Source organism: Sphaeramia orbicularis, chromosome 6, assembly GCF_902148855.1.
Source record: "Sphaeramia orbicularis chromosome 6, fSphaOr1.1, whole genome shotgun sequence".
Classification (NCBI taxonomy): Eukaryota; Metazoa; Chordata; class Actinopteri; order Kurtiformes; family Apogonidae; genus Sphaeramia; species Sphaeramia orbicularis.
The window spans coordinates 41,058,268-41,084,472 of NC_043962.1; the positions used below are offsets into that span (position 1 = coordinate 41,058,268).

The 26,205-nt window shown below is 33.9% G+C and overlaps 1 protein-coding gene across 1 annotated transcript in view; it reads right to left on the minus strand.

The window, feature by feature from the left end:
- cspg4 (chondroitin sulfate proteoglycan 4) overlaps positions 1–26,205 on the minus strand; it is a 61,388-nt gene that overhangs the window by 19,894 nt on the left and 15,289 nt on the right. Inside the window, 2 exon segments of the mRNA XM_030135616.1 lie at positions 298–496; positions 24,829–25,005. Coding sequence (XP_029991476.1) covers positions 298–496; positions 24,829–25,005 — 376 coding nt within the window.

Below are 26,205 nucleotides of genomic sequence, written 5' to 3' on the forward strand. Positions count from 1 at the left end.
AAATTACACTTATTTTTTCAGTTTGTTCATGTTATTCACACCTTTTGAAAGGACAGTCTGTAGATGTAAACCTTTTTCATAATATAAATTTGCTTTTTTTTGCTCTAAAACAGAAAAAAGTTTGGAGTTGGCATTATTTATATATTATTATGTTATTATTTTACTGGTTCGGCCCATTTTAGGTCAAATTTAGCTGAATGTGACGCCTGAACTAAAATGAGTTTGACACCCTGGTGTAAATGAAAACACTGCCCACAATAGGAGGTAAAATGTATGAAAACGACTCTTCCACCTCACCTTCATGAATGAACATGACTTCTCCTTTGTTTATGTGCGTTTGTGTGAAATTCAGGATACTCTCATCCGGCGCCTCCTTCAACGCCACAAACCCACTGATTGGCATCTCAACGTGGTAAACCAGTTCCTCTGCTGGGGTATCGTCATCCTCAGTTTTCAGCATGCTGGCGGTGATATCAGCTTCCTCACCAGCGAGAACCTGTGAAATATCAAAGACGTAGGGAAAGAAAGAGATGAAAAGACAATCCGTATTATTCAGGCTTAGCACTGTAATTCAATTCAGGGTTCAGCAGGTTATTGGATCAATGCGATGTCTACGAAAGAGGAACAAAAGAAGGAAACTCATGAGAATAAGCAAAAATAAATAAATATAGACAAAAATCAGCCTGTAAACAACCCCCTCCGTAGTATCAATCCAAAAGGTTAATTATTTCTCTGTGGCGGTCTAGACGCTCCTGTTATCAGAAGACGAAGCACAGCGGCCCAGGCTGAACGACTCTCACCGGGTAGAGGGGCTTTAATGGACTTCTAATGGTTGGCTGCCTGAACGGAGCATTAATTGAAAGAAATGGGCCAGATCCCCAGAAAGACATTCTTAAATAGCTGGAATCATTTGGGAGAGTGAGCTGAGGGTGCCCTGCAGTAAGAGGTACTTATCGATCTTGTAAGCCATTCGCTCCCTGATACCTCTACTTCTTTCTTCTCCGTTCTCAGGATAAAGATCAAGAAGCCTTAATCACTGCAAGAGTGAATTTATAATTAACTTATATAGCACGTATCATCAATCTGCAACATATACTCCAGGAGCTAAGACGGAAATTAACCCTTTATAGCAGGGGTCTCAAACATGCGGCCCGGGGGCTAAATCCGGCCCGCCAAAGGTTCCAATCTGGCCCGTGGGATGAATTTACAAAGTGCAAAAATTCCACAGTCAAGGTTGTGGAACTCATTTTAGTTCCACTTCCACATACAGACCAATGTGATCTACAGTAAAATAATAACAGCATAAAAACCTACAAAAAATAATGACTCCATGTTTTCTTCTTGGTTTGATGTGAAAAAAATGTTACATTATGTCTATAAGTAATGACAACTTTAAATTTTTGTCTTTGTTTTAGTGCAAAAAAAATAACATTAAATTATGAAAATATTTACATTTACAAACTATCCTGTAACAATAAAATGTCAATAACCTGAACAAATATGAACAACCTGAAATGTCTAAAGAAAATTAAGCACAATTTTAACAAATTTCTGCCTGTTACTAAGTGTTTAGTGTCTTTGTAGATCTGATCCATAATGCGCATGTAGAAATGATGAGTTGAGGCAGTAAGAAATTTCCTTTTTTTTTTTTTTTAGATTATCCAAATCTTTTTTGTTTGGATAGTTTACAAAAGTAAGTTTTTTTTTCATAATTTAATGGGGGTTTCTTGCACAAAAAAATCTTCAATCTTCAAAATCTTCAATGAAGCAAAAAAAAAAAAAAAAAAAAAAAAATCTTCAATTAACTAAAAAAAACTTCAGTTAAGCCAAAAAAAATCTTCAATTAAGCCAAAAAAAAATCTCAAATTTAGCAAAAAATCTTGAATTAAGCAAAAAATAAAAAAATAAAAAATCTTCAATTAAGTAAAAAAAAAAAAAAAAAAATCTTCAATTAAGCCAAAAAAAAAAAAAAAAAAAAAATCTTCAATTAAGTAAAAAAAAATCATGAATTAAGCCAAAAACAAATCTAGAATTAACAACTTACATTTTTTTCTTTTAGTGCAAAAAATAACATTAAATTATGAAAATATTTACATTTACAAACAATCCTGTAACAATAAAATGTAATTAACCTGAACAAATATGAACAACTTGAAATTTCTTAAGAAAATTAAGCGCAATTTTAACAAATTTCTGCCCTTTACTAAGTGTTTAGTGTCTTTGTAGATCTGATCCATAATGTGCATGTAGAAATGATAAGTTGAGGCAGAATATTGTTAAAATTGCACATATTTTTCTTAAGAAATTTCCTTTTTTTTTTTTTTTTTTAGATTATTCAGATCTTTTTGTTTGGATAGTTTACAAAAGTAAGTTTTTTCATAATTTAACGGGTTTTTTTTTGCATAAAAAATCTTCAATCTTCAAAATCTTCAATTAAGCAAAAAAAAAAAAAAAAAAAAAAATCTTCAATTAAGTAACAAAAACTTCAGTTAAGCAAAAAAAAAAAAAAAATCTTCAATTAAGCCAAAAAAAAATCTCAAACTTAGCAAAAAATCTTGAATTAAGCAAAAAAAAAAAAAAAAAAAACTTCAATTAAGTAAAAAAAAATCTTGAATTCAGCCAAAAACAATCTTTAGTTAAGTAAAAAAAAAAAAAAAATCTTGAATTAAGCCAAAAAAAACCCAAAAATCTTCAGTTAAGTAAAAAAATCTTGAATTAAGCCAAAAAAAAAAAAAAAAAATCTTCAATTAAGTAAAACAAATCATGAATTAAGCCAAAAAAATTATCTAGAATTACATTATACACACATATATATATATATATATATATATATATATATATATATATATATATATATATATATATATATATATATATAAATATATATATACGTGTGTGTGTGTGTGTGTGTGTGTGTGTGTTTCTTTTTCTGTTGTATTGATCATTTCTTTCTTGCTACTTTTATTATACTTGAATGGAGCGATTGTAATGCCTATTAATTTCCCCATATTATCAGAATAATGAAGTATTTTGATTCTGATCATGACTTTCCTCATTATGCCTGAAAAAACATTCAAATACACTAAGTAAAACTAAACTAAAAAAAAAAAAAAAAAATAAAAAAATAAAAGAAACAGAAGAACTAATACATTATAAGAAGTAACCGTCTGCTTTGTTTCTACAGATAATTCACTTGTGAAAAAACTAAACTACAATGCTTTATATATGTATATATTTTTCTTTTTCTGTTGTAGTGATCATTTCTTTCTTGCTACTTTTATTATACTTGAATGGAGCGATTGTAATGCCTATTAATTTCCCCATATTATCAGAATAATAAAGTATTTTGATTCTGATAATGACTTTCCTCATTATACCTGAAAAAAACAACAACATTCAAATACAGCAAGTAAAACTAAACTGAAAAAAAAACAAACAAACCTAAAATGATACAGGAAATAGAACTAATGAATTATAAGATGGAACCATCTGCTTTGTTTTTACAGATAATTCACTTGTTAAAAAACTAAACTGCAATGCTTTATATATGTATATATTTTTCTTTTTCTGTTGTATTGATCATTTCTTTCTTGCTACTTTTATTATACTTGAATGGAGTGATTGCAAAGCCTATTGATTTCCTCATATTATCAGAATAATAAAGTATTTTGATTCTGATAATGACTTTCCTCATTATACCTGAGGAAATACACAAAGTAAAACTAAACTGAAAAAAAAAAAAACTAAAAAAAACTAAAATGATGACGAAAATAGAACTAATGAATTATCAGTAACCGTCTGCTTTGTTTTTTACTGATAATTCACTGGTTAAAAAAACTAAACCACAATACCTTTAATGAGCCAGAACGTGGTCTTAACACAGAGAAAAACCATGTGAGGTTTCCAGTCTCTTCAGAGAGCTTTATCTCTGGCTCAAAGTATAGGCCTGATTTACTGACCAACAGACAGACGCTGCCATCTGTGGAGATAAGCTACTGCAAAGCTAAAAATAACACATCACCAATTTATCTGTTTTACACTTTCATGTACATTTCAGTCTCCTCACATAGATTCTTTATCAACTAAAACCAACTGCACTGGTGTATTTTTCAATTATCTCCAACACTTATAGTATTCCAGTCCCTTCTCGACTGCTTTAATACATCAAATGTGATCTGAAGTGTATAATGTATTTGTCTTATAGTCCACCGCTCGTAACATCCCACTCAGCTTGACACTCCATCCACACTCCATTGCCGCGACACATTCACAGTTCAAAGCCATAATCCGTCATTACACACTTAATGCTTTTTCACTGGTGATTGCGCACTTGTTTCTCTAAAATGATAACTTTCACAACTGGTGATGAGTTCACAGATAAGTAGACTTGTAGATGAAGTGATGGTCGTGAAGGCACAACTGCAGCTGATACACATTTTATTTCAGTGCTTTGGAGGAGTGGCAGTCAATAAATATGGTTCTTTCACAAAAGTCATGAAAAGATGCAAAAATATTATGTAGTTGTAGATTTAAGCCACATTCATTTTCTATTAATTACACTGGGTTTTTTGCAAGTTGTCTAGGTTTTTTCAACTGAATTAGGACCATTTTGCACCGCTAAATCCAAAAATGACATCTGTTTTTCTCAATCAGGTCAGGCTTTTTTTTTTGCTAATTTGATTTTGAAAAATTTGATCTTCTCACAAAATTGATTACATTTTTGTGACTTTATCAGTTGATTTTTTATATAGTTCTCACCCAAAATAGGTTTTAAGAGAAAAAAAATCATCTGATCACTTGATTCCTGTTAGGTACAATGGTGTATTCACCGCAGATATAGCAGAATACGTCAGGCTTTATTTTTGCAAGATCTTCTAGTCGAAGCCATGTCATTCACCTGTAATATTAAAAAAAAACATTCATCATAAATTGGCAAAATCTTCAGAACTCGTTTATTGCAAGAAATATGAAAGAATTTTGTATCATATGATGTGAAAATGCCCATAAATGTAAGCAAAAATGTTAAAAGCCAATATGTAGCATAGTTCAGAAAGTTGACCTGACTGAGCAAAATTAATGTGATTTTTGGATTCAGCACACCAAAATTATCCTAAATCAGCTCAAAAAACTTAAACAATAAATTTGTTGTTGACCAGTGTTAGCTTTGTATTATCATGTATAGAGAGCAGAGTGCACCTGAAGGGTAGTTTGGCTTTAACCCTCCGGTATCTGGGTGTGCTTTTTAGGCACACGTTTGCACTTCATGTTAAAACATTTCATATTATTTTTCACGATTGCACAATGGCCGCCAACTAAAACTACAAAAGCACTCAGAGAGCGCAGACCTCCGCCAAGGCTGATCAGTGGCCCCCCCCCGTGGGCCCCCCCACGCCAAGGAGGTTATGTTTTTGCCAGGGTTTGTTTCTTTGTTTGTTTGTCTGTCTGTTTGTCTGTCTGTTTGTCTGTCTGTTTGTCAGATTTTGCTGAAATTTTCTGGTCTGCGCCCCCCCCCGTGGGCCCCCCCACCCCCGATCACCACCAAAATTTAATCGTTTCTTCCTTATCCCATTTCCAACAAACCCTGAAAATTTCATCCAAATCTGTCCATAACTTTTTGAGTTATGTTGCACACTAACGGACAGACAAACAGACAGACAGACAGACAAACAAACAAACAAACAAACAAACAAACCCTGGCAAAAACATAACCTCCTTGGCGGAGGTAATTAGTACATTGTAAACAAAAGGAAATTACAAGACTAGCATCTGTCTCCCAGGTGTGCCTAAAACGCACTATTTATTCCATTATAACCACTGTTTTTGATCCAAAAGCCATTAAGGCATAAATCCTGCTTTTACTGATACCTGGGCTTCATTTGAGAGGTGAGGGTCTAAATTAATTTATTAACATTGTTAATGCTGCTGTTAATTATTGACATATGCCAGGCTGCTAAAATCAAATATGTAATCCAATTTTAGGTACTATTTTTAAAAAAAAAAAAATCATATTTTGTGTTTTTTGCATCAAAAAATGTAGTAACATCATGATCAAAAGAGATCATTTAAAGGGTTAAAAAATGTAAAGTGAATGATTATTTGATATGTATGATTAGGGCTGACCTTGATTTACAAAAATAAAATCAAATTAGAGCAGAAAAATAAATTAATATATAATATTTAATAGTTTGATTTATAGATGTGCCTTTTTGGCACACTTGGTGACACATGCTAGTATTTTTGAACATTTGACCTAGTGCCAAAAATAAATAATGTAAATTAACCAGTGTTGCTGTTAATCATTGACATATGCCAGGCTGCAAAAATCCAATAATATGTGATCCACTTTTACTGTAGTAAATCGAAAAAAAAAAAAAAATGTGTTTTTTGCATCCAAAAAAAATGGTTTGTTTAGATTACAAACACAGCATTTAAAGGGTTAAAAAATGTGACAATTATTGAGTATTTGGTATTTTTATTTATGGCTCAAGTTGATGAAATAGAAAAAAAGTGTGAAAGAATTAAAAACAAACTGTATGAAAATTTTTTTGACATTATTCCACAAGTGTGCCAAAAAGGCACACTTGGTGCTTGGTGCTGGACGGGATACCGGAGGGTTGAATAAACAATAATAATCAATATGATAAAAACATACCCATACAATAAGCTTTTTTTTTTTTCACTTTGTCCCTGGGAAGTGTGTTTTCTATGAAGAACTTCACTGACTGAAGAGGGTTTTTTTTTTCAACATAGATTTGTAGTGTTTGAGTCATTATATGTAAAAAACAAAACAAAACAAAAAAAAAACTGCCTCTTTCTTCTTTGTTATTACTTTTCCAATATATTTATATCATTTGAGTAGAGCTGTTACATTCATGACCTAATACAACATTCTATTCAATTCCATCATAATAACCTCTCTTGAGCACATTGTTTGAGTAGAACTGTTAAAATCATGACCTATTCTGTTCTATTAAAATTCATGATAATATCCTCGCAAAGTAGTGATTTTTTTCCCACTTTGTCACAACTTCATTGATTGAAGAGAGTTTGGCACTATGTCAAAAACTACTCATTTCTACATTCTTTTTTACTTTCACATATATTGTCGGAGTAGAGCTGTTAAATGTGTTGCCTATTAACATCTTCTACTGGTATTCATCATAATATCCTCATGTGAGCACAGTTAAATTCCTGACCTAGAGCCACATTCTTTTCATATCCATCTCTACACAGTAGGCATGCATGGATATATCAGGCAAACACTGATTCTCAGTAAAAAAAAAACATTCACACCATGTGCATGTGCAACCACAATGTAAATACGTAAATCATATTTAACTTTAATTCCAATTCTATATTTACTGTATATAAATATTTATATAAATATCAAATTTCTTATTTCTCTCTTTTTATTTCATTTTTCACTCGTTTCACTGTGAAATCTCCCCACGATGGTATAAATAAAGTCATATCTTATCTTAATAAAGTTACTGTGGGCATTCTGCTTTATGCAGATGATGTTGCTCTGCTGGCTGAGACAGAGGAGGACTTACAGACGTTGCTAAATGTGTTACAAAGCTGGTGTTATAGATGGAGACTTACCATAAATCAAGCTAAAACACAAATTATACATTTTGGGAAAAAAACATTTCCCACGAAGCACAAAGGCTATGTCACTTGGTAGTTTCAATGTAGAATACACCTCTCAATATAAGTGCTTGGGTTTTACGTTGGATGAATTCATGAATCTGGAGTTTGGAATTAAAATGTTAGCTGCTTCAGCCAGCAGAGCCCTGGGTTCTGTCATAAACAAGCTGAACATCTGTAAAGACCTTGGTTTTGGAACATATTCACAGTTATATGATGCATCTGTATGTCCTGTCCTAAACTATGCTGCAAGTGTATGGGGGGGGGGGGCAAACAATGTCCAGCTTTAGACGCGGCTGAAAACAGAGCAAACCGCTGCTTTCTTGAGGTTCATAAGTTTGCCCCAGTTTTGGCAGCGCAAGGTGACATGGGTTGGGTTCCTGGTGCAATTCAAAGAAAATGTGAAATGGTTAGATTATGGAATTGATTTATTAATATGCCAGATAATGGAATAACCAAAAAAGTATTTGGCTGGAGTAAGACAAGGTCCCCTTGGGCAGCAGAGGTCAGAGCTGTCTTTGCAGAAGCACAACTACAATATATGTTTCACAACAACCTTTCATGTACAGGGTGGGGAAGCAAAATTTACAATATTTTGAGGCAGGGATTGAAAGACAGTGTATGACCAATTAGTTTATTGAAAGTCATGAGAATCTATTTGCCACAAGAAAATTTACATCATAGAAAATGTTTTTATTCTATGTGTCCTCCTTTTTTCTCAGTAACTGCCTTCACACGCTTCCTGAAACTTGTGCAAGTGTTCCTCAAATATTCGGGTGACAACTTCTCCCTTTCTTCTTTAATAGTATCTTCCAGACTTTCTGGTAATAGTTTTGCTCATAGTCATTCTCTTCTTTCCATTATAAACAGTCTTTATGGACACTCCAACTATTTTTGAAATCTCCTTTGGTGTGACGAGTGCATTCAGCAAATCACACACTCTTTGACGTTTGCTTTCCTGATTACTCATATGGGCAAAAGTTTGTGAAAAGGTATGGATAATAGTGTTAGGTATGATTATGACATCAATATATGTTTGGTTTCAAAACAATTGACGTAGTGCCTGCTGAGAAAAAACAACTAAATGTTCATTGTAAATTTTGCTTCCCCACCCTGTATATATTTTTATTATTATTCTGAGAAAAAACTCAGAATTCTGACTTTAAACTCCGACTTCGGACTGTTTTTTCTTTTTTTTTTTTTTTTTCTCAGAATTCTGACTTTAAACTCAGAATTCTGTTTTTTTTGTTTTTTGTTTTTTATTTATTTATTTATTTTTTCAGAATTCTGACTTTAATCTCAGAATTCTGATGTTAATCTCAGAATTCTAACTTTTTTCTCTGAATTTTGACTTTAATTTCAGAATTCTGACTTTAATTTCAGAATAAGGAATACATATTGGACCCTAGTTTATTGTATTTTTTTTTCCATTGACATCAATATATGTTTGGTTTCAAAACAATTGACGTAGTACCTGGTGAGAAAAAACAACTAAATGTTCATTGTAAATTTTGCTTCCCCACCCTGCAGTATTAATAAGATCAGAACTAACCTAATGTCTGCTATTGAAGAAAAATGGATGAATGGGATCCTGACTAAACCAAAGCTGCAGACATACATTCAACTAAAACACACACACATCAGCCCAGTTCTGAGGTCTCTACACTGGCTCCCTGTCTCTCAGAGAATAGACTTTAAAATTCTCTTGCTAGCATATAAAGCATTGAATGGTTTAGGCCCAAAATACATCAGAGACCTTCTAGTCCAGTATGACCCATCCAGACCACTCAGGTGGTCTGGTGCAGGTCTGCTCTGAGTTCCAAAAGTCAGAACTAAACATGGAGAATCAATGTTCAGTTTCTACAGGGGTTGGACAAAATAATGGAAACACCTTAAAAAATCAACAAAATATAATTTAATATGGTGTAGGTCTGCTTTTTGCGGCAATTACAGCCTCAGTTCTCCGAGGTATTGATTCATACAACTTGTGAATTGTTTCCAAAGGAATTTTTAGCCATTCTTCAGTTAGAATACCCTCCAACTCTTTTAGAGACGATGGCGGTGGAAATCGACGTCTTCCTTGAATCTCTAAAACTGACCATAAATGCTCAATAATGTTGAGGTCTGGGGACTGTGCCGGCCATACGAGATGCTCAACTTCATTAGAATGTTCCTCATGCCATTCTTTAACAATTCTAGCTGTATGGATTGGGGCATTATCATCTTGAGGTGAAGGTGTTTCCATTATTTTGTCCAACCCCTGTAAGCTCTTTATATCTGGAACAAACTACCAGAAAATATCAGGTCTGCTGAGAGTCTGAGTTCTTTTAAGTCCAGGTTAAAGACTCACCTGTTCACTGCTGCCTTTGACTAAAAGGATTTTGACTTTTTACATTTTATATTCTCTTTCAAAACTCTGCACTGCAACTCTTACTTTAACGTGTGTTTTTATTTTATTTTATTTTATTATTTATTTTTTAATTTTATGTCTTGTTTTCTTACTCGCTGTTTTTAATCACCGTTTACATGTTTCTTTTATAATGTTTTAAATGTGTTTCTTTTTCCCTTGTCGTTGTATTTCAATGTCCTGTGTGAAGCACCTTGAATTGCCTTGTTCCTGAAATGTGCTATACAAATAAACTTGCCTTGCCTTAAAAAACACATATAAAACAGAATTTTATATCAGCGCAAATTTGACCAGGAACCAAAGGTCCCTAATTGCTCAGTTGTGAACAGAAATCCTTCCCTCGGCTTTAGAAACTGGGAGATTCACCCAAACCCCAGAAGAAAACAGACTTTGTGGACTGTGTGATTTGGGGGAAGTGGAAAATGAATCACATTTTCTTTTGTATTGTCCTCTACATGATGAACTGAGAGCCCTTTTGTTTGATGATATGTGTATCCTAAATCCTGATATGTTTTGGAGCACTGATGATGACAAGATGAAATGGTTGTTTAGTTCTAATGTATATAAATTAGCATTATTTGTTTGTAAAACCTGGAAAAAGCGGCAAATGTGTTTGTTTAAATAGGTCAGTATTTTGTTTTGTTCATATTGTAACCCTGAAATATTGCTTGTCTCACCAGGGCGGTGGGTAATGTGGGTTACAATGGTATTCTTGGTGTTGATATGTTTTGTTGTCTTCCGTGCTAATAATCACCAAACGGCAGGACAGTTTCAGCCAGCTTTATTATCAGCAGCTCAGCACAACATCCACTGCTCTTGCTCCATCACTGACTTAACTCTCATGTCACGCCAAAACAGGTCGTACTACAACCAATAGGCAGGAACCAAAATATTAAGAAAAGGCAAGAAGAAACATAATAAAAGAATATATAATATAAACTGACTAAATAATTAATGAAATAATATGTAAATTACAACATAACAAATGTCAAAATAATAAACAAAAATTAATGATTTGGAAATAAAATAATATTCAAATTAAATGTTACAATATCTATTGTGCCTATTGTCTGGTGTTTGATTTTTGGTGTTTTATAAGCCCATGTAAGGGCTGGGCATGTTCTTTATGCAAGACACAATAATAAAAACATTTATTCTTATCTTAACTTATCTTATCTTTTCTTTTCTTTTCTTTTCTTATACATCAGTGCTCAAAACACAATATATATGTGTTTTCTGTTAATCACTTTTGCCTGGACTGACCACCCAATACATAATGCATTAGGTCTGTTTTGTCTGCTTGTGTTTTCTTAAATTACTTTGTATTAGCTTGAATTTACTTGTATTTATCTGACAACAATTAATAATGACAATGTCCTGACACAAAAGGTTAATACAAGGGTGTCAAATTCAGTTTCTTCTAGGGGGCCACATTCAGCCCAATTTAATCTGAAGTGGGCCGGACCAGTAAAATAATAGCATGATAGCCAATAAATAATGACAACTCCAAATTGTTTTAGCACGAAAAAATGACATTCAATTATGCCATTATTTACATTTACAAACTATCCAAACAAAAAGGATATGAATAACCTGAAAAAAATGAAATTTGTTTAAAAAATATAAGCACAATCTTATCAATATTTTGTCTTGACTTTTCATTCATACATATGCATTACAGATCAGATCTACAAAAGCATAAAACATTCAGTAACAGGCAGAATATTGTTAAAATTACACTTAGTTTTCTTTAGACATTTCAGGTTGTTCATATTTGTTCAGGTTATTCACATTTTATTGTTAAAGGATAGTTTGTTAATGTAAACAATTTAATGTTTTTTGCAGTAAAAATCAAAGAGTAAAAATTGGTGTTGTCATTATTTATAGGTTATTATGATATAACACTGGTCAACAACAAATTTATTGTTGAAGTTTTTTGAGCTGATTCAGGATAATTTTGGTGTGCTGAATCCAAAAATCACATTCATTTTGCTCAATCAGGTCAACTTTCTGAACTATGCTACATATTGGCTTTTTAACATTTTTGCTTACATTTATGGGCATTTTCACATCATATGATACAAAATTCTTTCATATTTCTTGCAATAAACGAGTTCTGAAGATTTTACTTTTGCCAATTTATGATGAATGTTTTTTTTAATATTACAGGTGAATGAAATGGCTTCGACTAGAAGATCTTGCAAAAATAAGCCTGACGTATTCTGCTACATCTGCGGTGAATACACCATTGTACCTAACAGGAATCAAGTCACAAGTTTCATAAAGTGTGCTTACCAATCTTATTTTGGTATTAATTATTATATTTTGTGAGAAGATCCAATTTTTCAAAATCAAATGAGCAAAAAAACCTGACCTGATTGAGAAAAACAGATGTCATTTTTGGATTTAGCGGTGCAAAATGGTCCTAATTCAGTTGAAAAAACCTAGACAACTTGCAAAAAACAGTTTTTTGTAACCCAGTGTTATTTTTGAGTTTGATGCCTTAACTTGCACTTTGTAAATTCATCCTGCGGGCCGGATTGGAACCTTTGGCGGGCTGGTTTTGGCCCCTGGGTTGCATGTTTGACACCTGTGGGTTAATAGATTGCCACAAAAAAGGCATATTGTAATTGTAAATATTAGTATTATTGACCCAGAGTTCTACCATCCCTGCATCCTGATTATAAACAGATTAACTTCACAATTAATGTCGTCAAACTCTTGACAGTCACTAAACAATTGGAGAATATAATAGGAGACGCCACTATAGTAATCATTAGACGGTATTTGCTTTATTATTACTATGTAGGGTCATATTCTACCGGTAAAACTAGGAGATCAGCCACCACTTTTTCTTCACTGCCTCAATTACTGCTTTCTGAGAATAAGTAAGGATGATCTTCAACATGATTTGCAACCACTTCATGTTATTTATGCTAATAACCAACTGGAATATGTAGTTGCGTAGGTTAATTCTCCTGTCAGGTCTGTTGACCAAGGTACTGATGAAAATCTGGAGTTGGTCCCTGAGGGTCTTCAATGGCATCTCCTAACGTGCTTAAGTGCTAATGCTAATGCTAATGTTGAGTGCTGTGTGTATGAGGATGGGTAAAACGCAGACACTGAATTTCCCTTCAAGGTTAATCAGTTTTAACCTTAACCTTAACCCATAAAGACCCAGTGCTACTTTTGTGGCAGTTCCCAAATGAATTTTTCCCTCTATTCTACCTTTCTTAAGTTATTTTTTCATGATTTATTATAATATTATCCTCTGTAGTTTGCATTTTTCATTGTAAATCAAGTATTTTTCCTTATATTTAGTTTACATAGCATGTAGTTGTTCAGGAAAAGTCAAAGTAAATTCAAAGGTTATTATTTATAATAGAGAAAACTGAAGAAAAATGGACTTTTTCAGCAAGGATATCAATTACTGAACACAAAAACAAGCATCTACAACCTCTGTTATTTGTCGAACTCCATAGGTTTTACTGGTGAGTCAATGTTGTAGAAGATGGTGGTGTTTCCATGTTCACTGTGGAGACTCTGAATGTCCAAATGGGTCATATCTGATGACCATGAAAAGATGACAAACTGCATTTTACACCAATTATTTACATGTATTAATAAGATTAATGGATCCACATCGGCTAAAATTTGCTTAAAGGTCTTATTTATGTCTTTGTGCATAAGAAATCAATCTAAGTGAATCCCCAAAGGAACTTTGTGTTGGTAAATGCAAGTTATGCAAATTTACAGGATTTCAGTTCTGTTCAACATGTTGATGGTCATATGAACTATGTTTTCAGGTCAAAAATGTCCAATTTCATCACAATTAATGCTATATTTTCATGTCACAAACGGCCAAGTTATATTTGAACTGAATTTACCTGAAAAACAAATATTCTGTTCTTTTAGATTCCCCAGTTTTTCTTACAAGATTCTATCCTACATATCACATGTTTTATTTTTACAGGTTGCAATATGGAGTATGGTGCTGATCCATCCTGCTTATGTTACGCCAATACATACATTAAGAATGTCACACGTCACTTTTTAAATCTCTTAAAACTCTTTAGTATGATGATAAACTATACAATAAATAATTACGATACTAGTTTTTACTAGTTTTACAAGTTCATATTTTTAAAAGTAAACTCAAAACTTATCTTTTTAGTCTAGCTTTTAATTAAACCCTTACTGTAAACTTTACTTTGTTGCTTGTATTTTTATTTGCAACCGCGGGACAGTGGGGGGTTTTGTTGTGAAGCACTTTGTGCTACATGTACCATGTATAAAAAGTGCTGTAGAAATAAAGTTTGATTGATTGATTGATAGTTTTTGCACAGGGATCATTTGTGGAAACGGTGACATTACTGCCGAGCATCAGTATGATGGGATCCGTAAGAACCATGTCACATCCGTCCACTGCCACATTTTGTGTTTTTGTGTCAGCTGTTATTGTTTTAGATCCACAATACTAACATTTATGAATAAGAGGAGAATTAGCAATAGTAAGTGTATAAGTTTATTCCTAATAAAGTACTGGTACTGACCAGATCATCATGGGTAATGTCACGTCTGTCCACCAGCAAAAGTTTTCACATACACGTGCTATTCAAAATCCAGTATTTCTGAAAATATAGCTTCCACTGTCAAATAATATCAGTAGTCTGTGCACAAATGTATTAGCATTATTTCAACACAGTTCTATGCATTTCTTACAACTTTTTTTTTTTTTTTTTTTGACAAAAATAGCAACTCATTTGACCCCCTAAGTAAATTTTAGCCGACAGGTATGAAACATTTTATATCAGTAGATGCCTTTGGTCGCCAGCAGCTGTTTGGGTCTTTATGGGTTAAAGTTAGTAATAAATGTGTGTACCCTAATATAAAGCCCCATATGCTGAACCACATAAACATTTAGTACGTCATGTGGTTTGTAAGAATGCTACATAAGATTGGATCAGTAACATAAGAGCCTATAATGTGAAGTATTTTATCTGCTGTGTTGTTCAACTTTGCAAACAGCATGTGCTTTTCGGCCTTGAGGAACCTTTATCTCCTCAGGGCAGTTTACATCCCAGGCCTGCCTATAACCCAGTCTGATAGGTGGTCTAGGGGCATGCCCTCGGTGGAGGAGTGGAGGCTGAACCCAAACATTTCCAGCCAAATCTGGATTCTGTTAGGGAGGGTGGAAGTGGGTCTGTTTGCCTTAAGGCAGAACTCCCACTTTTCCTCGTGAACCGTGGTGGAGACAGCTGCTCTGCTCTGCTTCCCCTCTGTTTCATCCCTTTCCTTATAGAGACTCAGACATGAGATGCTTATAGTCCTTCTGCTGGGCCAACACATGCCATGCAGAGATCACTGAGCCCATAATAGAACCTCCCACCTGCGCTTACTTAGAAGAAAAACTCCAAAATCAGTGACAAAAGTGAGATAAAAGCAGTCGTTTTTAAAGCCTTGGACTTCCTGCTCTTCTCATTAAGACAGGGACTACCTAATAAACATTATGACTAAATAAAGAGCTGTACTTGCTTCTTTGGAGGAGACAAGCATCTTGATAAACACATTATTTCTTAAATTATTTGCATTTGGTGCTTGTGTTATTATTAATGATTTCAAGATCAGTGACATTGTTCGTATAGAATGCAGTTTTTCAAGGATAACGTCGAAATAAAAAGTCTAAAAACTCGTTTGGGATCACCTCAATGAGCATGATAACACTGGTAATCTACCTCAGAGATTAAAAGTGCTAAATTATACATACTTTAATAAGACAAATTGGAAAACAACTGAAAAAAGTGCTGGTCATCTGATGTTTTCAGTGTATATGATAAAGTTATTGGCTTAAACCCATTTATCCTCTAGATTTATAAATGATCCAGAATGACAACCCTGTAAAGTAAAGATATTGTAATACTCGGACAGTGTTTTGAAGTAGATCTTTGAGTAAAAACCATTTTCTCATTAATTCCAGACGGTATCTTGGAAACTACAGCCCATCAGCATATTTCACTTAATTTTTCTTTATTAGTGACTCAGACTTGGAACAATTTCACTATTTATTTATATTCTGGAGGCATTTTACTTGAGTAATGATACCCTCATTATGACTATTTAATCAAAATTCTTAAAAAATATATTAAATTAGCACAATTACAACAAAATTAGCCTTCGCCCATTAGTAGGTGGGATAGGCTCCGGCGACCCCCGTGACCTTAGGGAGGATAAAACAGGTTCGGATGATGAATGAAAACATAATTATGCTAAATTTATCTTAAATAGTGGAAATGGAACAATAGTTGAGTCATCATTAACTCCACTTGTTCCTCTTGATGTCTTTTTACACTGCAGTTCATGCTTTTAAACACTAGATGGCGACATTAGTCCATGCTACTCTCTAGTAAGCATCCACACAATCTAGGGCAGGTACTCTGAAAATGGCTTTGCAAATTGAAGGTTTATATAACAATCAATGCATTTAGCACCTAAAAAGGATGGGCTGGAGATTCAATTTGATCGGACACAATGGCTGATATTTCATTTGGAGCCAGTAATGAAGGAGCTGCCATAGGCAAATGACTTAGTTAGCTGATGACTCAACAGGATACCACTGTCTCTTAAATGTTTGAAACTCTGAGGGGCGCCAGACTTCTGAAGCGCTACTCCAAACTGACACGGCATCCAGACTCATGACCAGGTACGCTGGTGTGTTTCTCTAACTTTATATGGGGGGGGGGGGGACAAATTAAACAAAGATGGAAGGAGATATAACAACAGATGCTTTCCATTTTGGATTTTCAGCGACATTATTTCTTTCTTAGATGCAGATTAATGACGCAAATACCATAAACACCCTCACCTGCTTTGTGTTTTGATGAAGCAAAATTGCTGTCTTCCTGTAACACTTGCTAGCTATGTGTTTAATTGGCAGCAGAATTAGTGTAGGACTCAAAGCAGAAGGGTTTGGGTAGTTATATAATCCTGCAACGATGTAAAATATTCAAAGGAGGCAGAAAGACTGGAAGAAAGATCAGCACAGATAGATAGATAGATAGATAGATAGATAGATAGATAGATAGATAGATAGATAGATAGATAGATAGATAGATAGATAGATAGAATGATAGAACGATAGATACATGGAACAATAGAACGATAGATATACAGAACGATAGAATGATAGATAGAATGATAGAACGATAAAACGATAGACAGAACGATAGAACGACAGACAGAATGACAGAACAATAGATAGAACGATAGACAGAACGACAGAATGATAGATAGATAGAACGACAGAACGATTGAACGATAGAATGAAAGATAGAACGATAGATAGAACGATAGACAGATAGAACGATAGATAGAATGATAGAACGATAGATAGAACAATAGAATGATAGAACGATAGATAGAACGATAGATAGAACGATAGATAGATAGATAGATAAACAGACAGAACGACAGAACGATAGATAGATAGATAGATAGATAGAATGATAGAACAATAGATAGATAGAACGATAGATAGACAGAACGATAGAACGACAGAACGACAGAACGATAGAACGATAGATAGATAGATAGATAGATAGATAGATAGATAGATAGATAGATAGATAGATAGATAGATAGATAGAACGACAGAATGATAGAACGATAGAACAATAAATAGAACGATAGATAGATAGAATGATAGAACGATAGAACGATAGAATGACAGAACGATAGAACGATAGATAGAACGATAGAACGATAGATAGAACGAACGATAGATAGAACGAACGAACGATAGATAGATAGATAGACAGACAGACAGACAGATAGATAGATAGATAGATAGATAGATAGATAGATAGATAGATAGATAGATAGATAGATAGATAGATAGATAGATAGATCAATAAAACCAGGGCTAAAACTGTCCACAAATCTGACTCAGAGGGACAAGTATTCAGACAAAGCAAAGTGGACCCAGTCAGACCCAGGGTAAACACTAATGGAGACCAGCTGTATCCTATAGACTGGGCCAAAGAGGATCAATGCTGAGCTTGAGCAGAGCCTGATCATGACCATGTTAGTCACCATGTCTGATCATCTGCTGCACAGGTCACCAGACACACCTACACACACACACACACACACACACACACACACACACACACACACACACACACACACACACACACACTGTCTTCCTGCTTTAAATCAGCCCTAGTGCTGCTAGGCCAGTCCTGGCTGTGTGGGGAGACATCCACATATTATTATGTTACATTCTGCAGCCGCAGCAGAAGAGGCGCAGGGATTGGATGCCGCCCTCACGCTGCCAGAAAGCCGCGGTCTTGTCGACCATCTTGGTTTTCCAAAAATACGGGTTGCCAGGGAGACGCGGAGCCGCAGGCAGAGCAGGGAGGGCTGAATGACACAGTTGGTTTCCAGTTCTCTGAGCTGATTACTGCTGGCTTTTTCCAACTGCCTGCCTACTCTTACAGCAGAATATACTTCATTGATCCCTTAAAACTTTTCCTTTATGTGTGAAAGACGCAGTTTGAGAGCATGACATAATCGGAGCCAACTGACAATGTTATTGAACAAACACTTTTCTTTTCTTACAATGAAGAGTAAGCGTGTTGCCAGGTAATGAGTTAGAACATTAGTTCAAAGAGGATCTTTTTGCAACGCAGGGAAAAAAAAGTTATTATAATTAATCTGTAAAAGCAAATATTCTGAATTCATTATCCAAACAAATGATGCTGTGATTTCTCTTGCAACTCCATGATGACAGAGAATGCAAAGTGAGCTCACATGACTATGTAAAACAGGAACAGGGAATTATTTATAATCAGTTGCTAGTACTGACTTCAAGGACGCATGACGTGTATTGATGGTGCAAAGAAAATATTAACCCTTTCATGCATACTGGTCACTACAGTGGACAGTTATTCTATACATTTTCTCTTGTATATTCATGGGTTTTGTTGTTTTAGTTCCATATCAGCCAACACGCTGGACGCTTATGCATCATTCCATACACCGACATGCCTGTTATTTCCCTGTTCTTTTATCTAAATCAATTACTAATTGTTATTAGACTGTAATTAACAGAGCTTTTTTTTTTTTTTTTAACAAAAAAGTTGTTTTTTTTTTTACATATTATGTGAGTGAGTAATAATTAGTATTATAGTATGTTAACGTGAGAAAACATCAGATTAGCAGCATTAACCTCCTGAGACCCAGGAAAAGGAAAATTTTAGCTTTCTTCCATTAAACAATTGTCTTGATTGGAATCCGCATAATGCAACAGTTTTTTGTTTGTTTGTTTTGTCAGATACATTTTTTTTTTAACCCTCTGGTATCCGGGTGCACCTTTTACGCACACTCTGCACTTCATTTTAAAAAAATTTCATATAATTTTTCACAATTTAAATAAGGTTAGAATTCAGAAGTTGTTCATTTTTACATGATCTTTAAAATTCTGGCCACCAACTAAAATTTGCACATTGTAAACAAAAGAAAATTATTAGACTAGCATCTGTCTCCCAAGTGTGCCTAAAACGCACTATTTCTTCCATTTGATATGAATGATTAGGGCTGAGCTGGATTTACAAAAATAAAATCAAATTAGAGCAGAAAAATAAATCAATATTTAATATTTAATAGTTTTATTTATAGGTGTGCATTTTACGCACACTTGGTGACAGATGCTAGTATTTTTGAACATTTGACCTAGCGCCAAAAATAATAATGCAAATTAACCAATGTTGGAGTTAATCATTGACATATGCCAGGATGAAAAAATCAAATAATATGTGATCCAATTTTTATGTAGTATTTTGAAAAATTTTTTTTTTGTGTTTTTGCATAAAAAAAAAGGTTTGTTTACATTACAAACACTGTATTTAAAGGGTTAAAAAATGTGACAATACTTGAGTATTTGGTATTTTTATTTACGGCTCAAGTTGATGAAATAGAAAACAGTGTATAAGAATTAAAAACAAACTGTATGAAAATTTTTTGGACATTATTCCACAAGTGTGCAAAAAGGCACACTTGGTGCTTAGTAAGGGCCTTGGATACCGGAGGGTTAAATTATTTTTGTTTATTTATTTTTTTTAAATGGAATGTTCTTTGCAATGGACAGCATTTTTAAAGTAAACTGTCAAACTTTTTTCCCCTACAGAGCACAAAAATGCATTTCTGGGTCTCAGAAGGGTTAAAATGTTTTTATTTCATAGTTTTCACACAGTATGTCAGTAAATGTATGTTTCTGAGCTTCAAAAATTAAACACATGGTGTTCAGCTGAGTGGACATTTGTGTAACTCCATGAAAAATACGTTAATTAAAAAAAAAAAAAAAAAAAAAAATCACATTTTTTTTTCATGCCCTAAGAGAAATAAAAACACTCAGGAAAACGATCTTGATTAAGGTTGTCATTATTCATGCATGAAAGGGTTAACTACATCATGTTAAACGATGAACCATCTACATGTCTAAATGTTACTGAATGGACTCCTGCATACATTTTTATAGGTGTGGTTGAACAGATCCTGTATAGCTGAAACTGCATCCACTGTTACAGAACTGAATCACTGCTGTCTTATTGTTATGTAACTTTTATGATTCACTTTCCACATTTTGGGGCAGACAAGCTGAGGAAATGCTATATCACTTCAGTTTATGGTTCTTTATGAAACATCTATGCTGTGAAGGCCACGGCTGTATGCACCATGCTTCATCGTCTTCTGAGAGGTCAGTGGTGTTCAGTGTTGGAGTAACATTTCTCTGCATTTATTCTACTCACTGCAAGAAGTGAATCTGAGCCTTAGTTCATACGGGATTCATGAAAGTGGACTGCAACTGTGGCGGAGACTATTCGGGACGTGAAGAAGTTCAGCATCCACTGAGTTCACACAGAGTTGAAGGATCATTCGTTCTTAAATCTACAACTATACTTTGTATATTAACATATCGTCGCTGTCGGGTGGAAACCTCTTATGTCCAAAATGCTTACTTTTCAGGAAACTGGAAAAACGATTTATATCCTAAAGAAATGAATGTAGGTAAGAGATATAGTCACAAGCTGTTTTCAACACTTTTCATAAGTTAAATATTTTTAAAACCGTCAGACCAACATGAAGACTGATCAACAGAATGGTTTTATGACAAAAAAAAAAAAAAAAGACGAAAAAAAGACTTAAGTGGTTTCCACCTGACAGCAACGATATAATTGTAGATTAGCCCTTTATTGGGCAAGTGACTATTTTTGGTCATTTCCACATACATTACAAGTCAGTGACAAGTGAGGACAGTGAGTCAACAATCTCAGGTCCAATGTGGTCTACAGGGTCTGTAAGGTCCACCTCTGCATGAACAGTGCACTGTAAAAAATGACTGTAGAATTAACACCAAGGAGTTGTAAAATTGCAACATAAAAAAACTGTAAGTGACAATACGACGCAAAGCTGTTTATCTGAGAAGATTTTTGTGTTAATGATTAAATCAAATATAGCTGTAGTTTTTACAGGCAGAATATGTGAACAAAACCAGATTTGTATGTAGAAATGATGTATTTCTATTGTTTTTAGAAAATAAACAGTAAACTAAACGGCGTATTTGCTTTTTTTTTCTCTTTTTTTTTTTTTTTTTTAAATAAAAAGTTATATAAAAAAGTAAACATTTAACAATGTAACATTTTAAACTTGTAAATTAATGGGTTGGTAGAGTTGGTGGTTCCAATCCTGGCTCCGACTGTCCATATGTTAAAGTGTCCATGGAAGACACTGAACCCTAAATTGTTCCCAGTAGGACCTGGTGGTTTTGGAAAGTGCTTTGGACACCATGAAGGTGAAGAAAATGTGCTAAATAAGTGCAGTCCATTTACCATTTAAATCCAATGTTAAATCTACATGTTTAAAATGTTAAATCTACATGTTACTCCATAAATATGTTTACAGTTGGATGTGTTTTTTACAGTACTGTTCTGGAAACCACAGCTGCCAGTTTTTTTCTGTAAAAACAGGATTTTTTTTTTACAGTGTGAGTGTACCTGCTGTGTTAGGTACCATGAAGTAATGGTACTAATGTAAGGAAAGATGTTCAAAGGGAGAATGTGGATGTGGACAGGTGTCTGGATCAGCACTTATATTGGTCTAATGTTCTAAAATACATGTTCCTTTCACCTTACATGTGTTTTTCTTGTATTTTATATATTTACTAGTTGGATTATATTAGGAACCAAATACAGTAACTTCATTTACCTTGATTATCTATCTATCTATCTATCTATCTATCTATCTATCTATCTATCTATCTATCTATCTATCTATCTATCTATCTATCTATCTATCTATCTATCTATCTATCTATCTATCTATCTATCTATCTATCTATCACTAAGGTTGAAATCTTTAATTATAGATTATTTCTATGAGTGTCCTATAAAGGCTGAATTTAGCAAAACTGCCTTTTTATGCTTGAATCTAAACCAGGGGTGTCAAACTCATTTTAGTTCAGGGGCCACATTCAGCTAAATTTGATCTGCAGTGGGCCGAACCAGTGAAATAATAACATAATAACATAGAAATAATGTCAACTCCAACATTTTCTCTATGTTTTAGAGTGAAAAAAGTAAATTTACATCAGGAAAATAGTTTTCATCTGCAATTTATCCTTTCTAAAGATGTGAATAACATGAACAAACTGAAAAAATAAGAGTAATTTTAACAATATTCTGCCTCAGTTTATCCTTTACGCATGTACATTATAACTTACAGATCACAGTGGATCTACAAACACACAAAATATTTAGCAATAGGCAGAATATTGTTAAAATTGTCCTTACTTCTCTTAACACATTTCAGGTCGTTCATATTTGTTCAGGTTATTTACATTTTTTTGTAAAATTATACTTTGTTTTAGTGTAAATACATGAAAATATTTACATTTACAAAGAGAAAGAATTGGAGTTGTCATTATTTATATGTTATTATGATAATATTTTACTGGTCCTACTCACTTGAGATCGAATTGGAACCTGAACTAAAAGGATTGTTAATATTTTAGTGTAATTTTTACATTTCACAAATTCATCCCAAGTGCCGGACTGGACCCTTTGGCGGGCCGGATTTGGCCCCCGGGCCGCATGTTTGACACCTGTAATCTACACCCTACTTTACATCCTAATAGAGTTCTGTTGTGTTCAGACTTATGAAAGCGTGTCATTTGATCAGAAAATCTATGTAAATTAAGACCAAGGCGCTGAGATTAGTTTTCATAAACTCTTTTCAATACATCAGGATCTTATCAGCTGTTGCAAAATGATTCATACATGCTGTCCTTCTTTATAATTTGTCATTGTGTCTGGAGCATTGGGGAAATGCCTACAGCCTGTCTATAAATCATGCAAGTTTTATGTTTTCAGCACTAGTTTTCTGTTTCTGCACATCACAGCATGTCTACAAAAGTATCACAAAGAAATGAAAACCTGTAGGAAAGCAGATTATTTTCTACGATGGCGTATTAGGGCCACGTAAGAAAATAAAAACGTCGTAAATACAAAATAAAAAAAGGCATTAATTAGCGAGAATAAAGTAGTTTAAAAAACCTCAGTATTTAACAAGAATAAAGTTGTTAATTAACGAGAATAAAGTCGTTAATTAACAAGAATAAAGTCGTTAATTAACAAGAATAAAGTCGTTATTTAACAAGAATAAAGTCGTTAATTAACGAGAATAAAGTTGTAATATTTCGAGAATAAAGTCGTACCCACTCATCGCATAATGTAGAACTTGGAACATTTAGTGCAGTTCTCCTTTCATTTGGGGTTTACGCACAAAGGCCAAATACTGAGTCTACCCTCCAATCAACACATTATAATTATTCTAAGGACTTTGAGGGGAGTTTGCACACATTTGGGTTTGTTGTAAGAACTGAACTGATTTGTAGTAAATTGCCTCTTTTGTGGAGGAGAAACTGATGAAGTGTTCAGCTGTAGGACTATCAGTGGAAACACCAGAGAACTAAACACAGAGGGTTTGTGTTTCTGAACAAACTGTGAGGATTCTACTGTGAGTTTTTGAGTCCAACAGAAGGAAAAGTTGCTGCTTCGCTTGTTGCCTTCGCTGTAAAACCGGAAACTGTCGAATTGTCAAAATATTACGAGTTTGATCTCATAAAAGTACGACTTTATTCTCTTTAAATAATGACTTTATTCTCGTTAATCAACGACTATTTTCTCGTTAATTAACAACTTTATTCTCGTTAAATAATGAGTTTTTGTTTCTAAATCTATGACTTTATTCTCATTAATTAACGACTTTCTCATTAATTAACGACTTTAGTCTCGTTAATTAACGACTTTAGTCTCGTTAAATAATGACTTTAAAAAAAAAAACTACGACTTTATTCTCGTTAAATAACGTATTTATTCTCGTAGTGACAAGCGTTTTTTTTTTCTTATGTGGCCCTAATACGCCGTCGTAATTTTCTCCTTGACTTCATCTATTTTTTTTTTTTTTTAAACTTGGTTTTTAGTATTGAATTACTAAAAGTTAAAAGTTTATGTCATCCTCCTTCGAATAGAATGATGGCTGTCGGTGCCTTGGATTATGACGAGATTACATCTATGTTGCAACAAGAAAAAGGATCCTCCTAAAAGTTATTCATTTCCAGGATCCCAAATGTTCACAGCAGCAACATTCGCAAGGTGTTTACAGTCAAACGTGTTAGAAAAAAGTAACACTAAAAGTGCCTTTAAAGAGCAAAACATTACCTCCATTCCTGTGTTTCGTGTCAGGTTTGGCGGCTCATCATTGACTGCTATGACAGTCACTGAGATGGTGACAGAGAGGCTCCGGCGCTCAATCTCATAAGCCGTGGCAGAGAGTGTAAAACTGTCCTCTGTGCTCTCGGTGCTGTCATGCATGTAGTAGATGTGTCCAAGTTTCACCTAGAGAAGACAAAAACGACTCAGTTGTCACTCAATTGTGAATCACACCTAACTGGTAGGAAACATCAGAAAATGCAGAGAAACTGGGTGAGCTTAAATGGTGGAATAACATTTTTTTTTAATTTTTTTTTTCGCAGTTTGACTGTCTCTTTGCACAGATAAACAAATAACACTCAAATCCTGGTTAACCTGGGTAAACTTGACTATATAAACAAGGATCTGCCATTTTTGGAGCTCGACCTTTTTGGGTGAAAATGTGCACATCTTGGCCACTGCTGCTGCTACTTACATTTTTAGCATTTTTAACCCTTTCATGCATAGTGGTCACCACAGTGGACAGCTGTTCTTTTGTATATTCACGGATTTTGTTGTTTTAGTTCCATATCAGCGAACACAGTGGACGCTCACACTGCAGAAATCTAAATCTTACCAAGTGTATTTTTCTTATTTCTAGTCCAAATATCTCATCACATTTAAAATAAGACATAATCACCTAAAATACAGGTGTCAAACATGTGGCCCGGGGGCCAAATCCGGCCCACCAAAAAAGGGTCCAGTGTGGCCCCTGGGATGAATTTGTGAAATGCAAAAATTGCACTGAAGATATTATTTTCGTTCAGATTCCACAAACAGACCAATTTAATCTCCAGTGGGTCAGATCAGTAAAATACAATCACAATAACCTATAAATACTCACAAGTCCAAAATTTTCCCTTCGTAAATGTAAACATTTTCATGTTATTTTACTGTATTTACACTAAAACAATATTTTGCAAGCAAAAACAAATAGCTTCAACAAATATGAACATTTGGAAATGTCTGTAGTGTTATTTTAACAATATTCTAACTGTTATTAAATGTTTTGTGTATTTGTAGATCCACTGTGATCTGTGCATTGCAATTTACATGTGTAAATGATAAACTGAGACATATTGTTAAAATTGTACTTAGTTTTCTTGAGAAATTTCAGTTTGTTCATGTTATTCACACTGTTTTAAAGCATAGTTAGTAAATGTAAACATTTTCATTGTATAATTTTACTTTTTTTCACTCTAAAACATAGAAGAAAGTTTGGAGCTGACATTATTTATATATTATTATGTTATTATTTCACTGGTCTGGCCTACCGCAGATCAAATTTGACTTAATGTGGCCCCTGAACTAAAATCAGTTTGACACCCTTGACCTAAAGAGTAACAT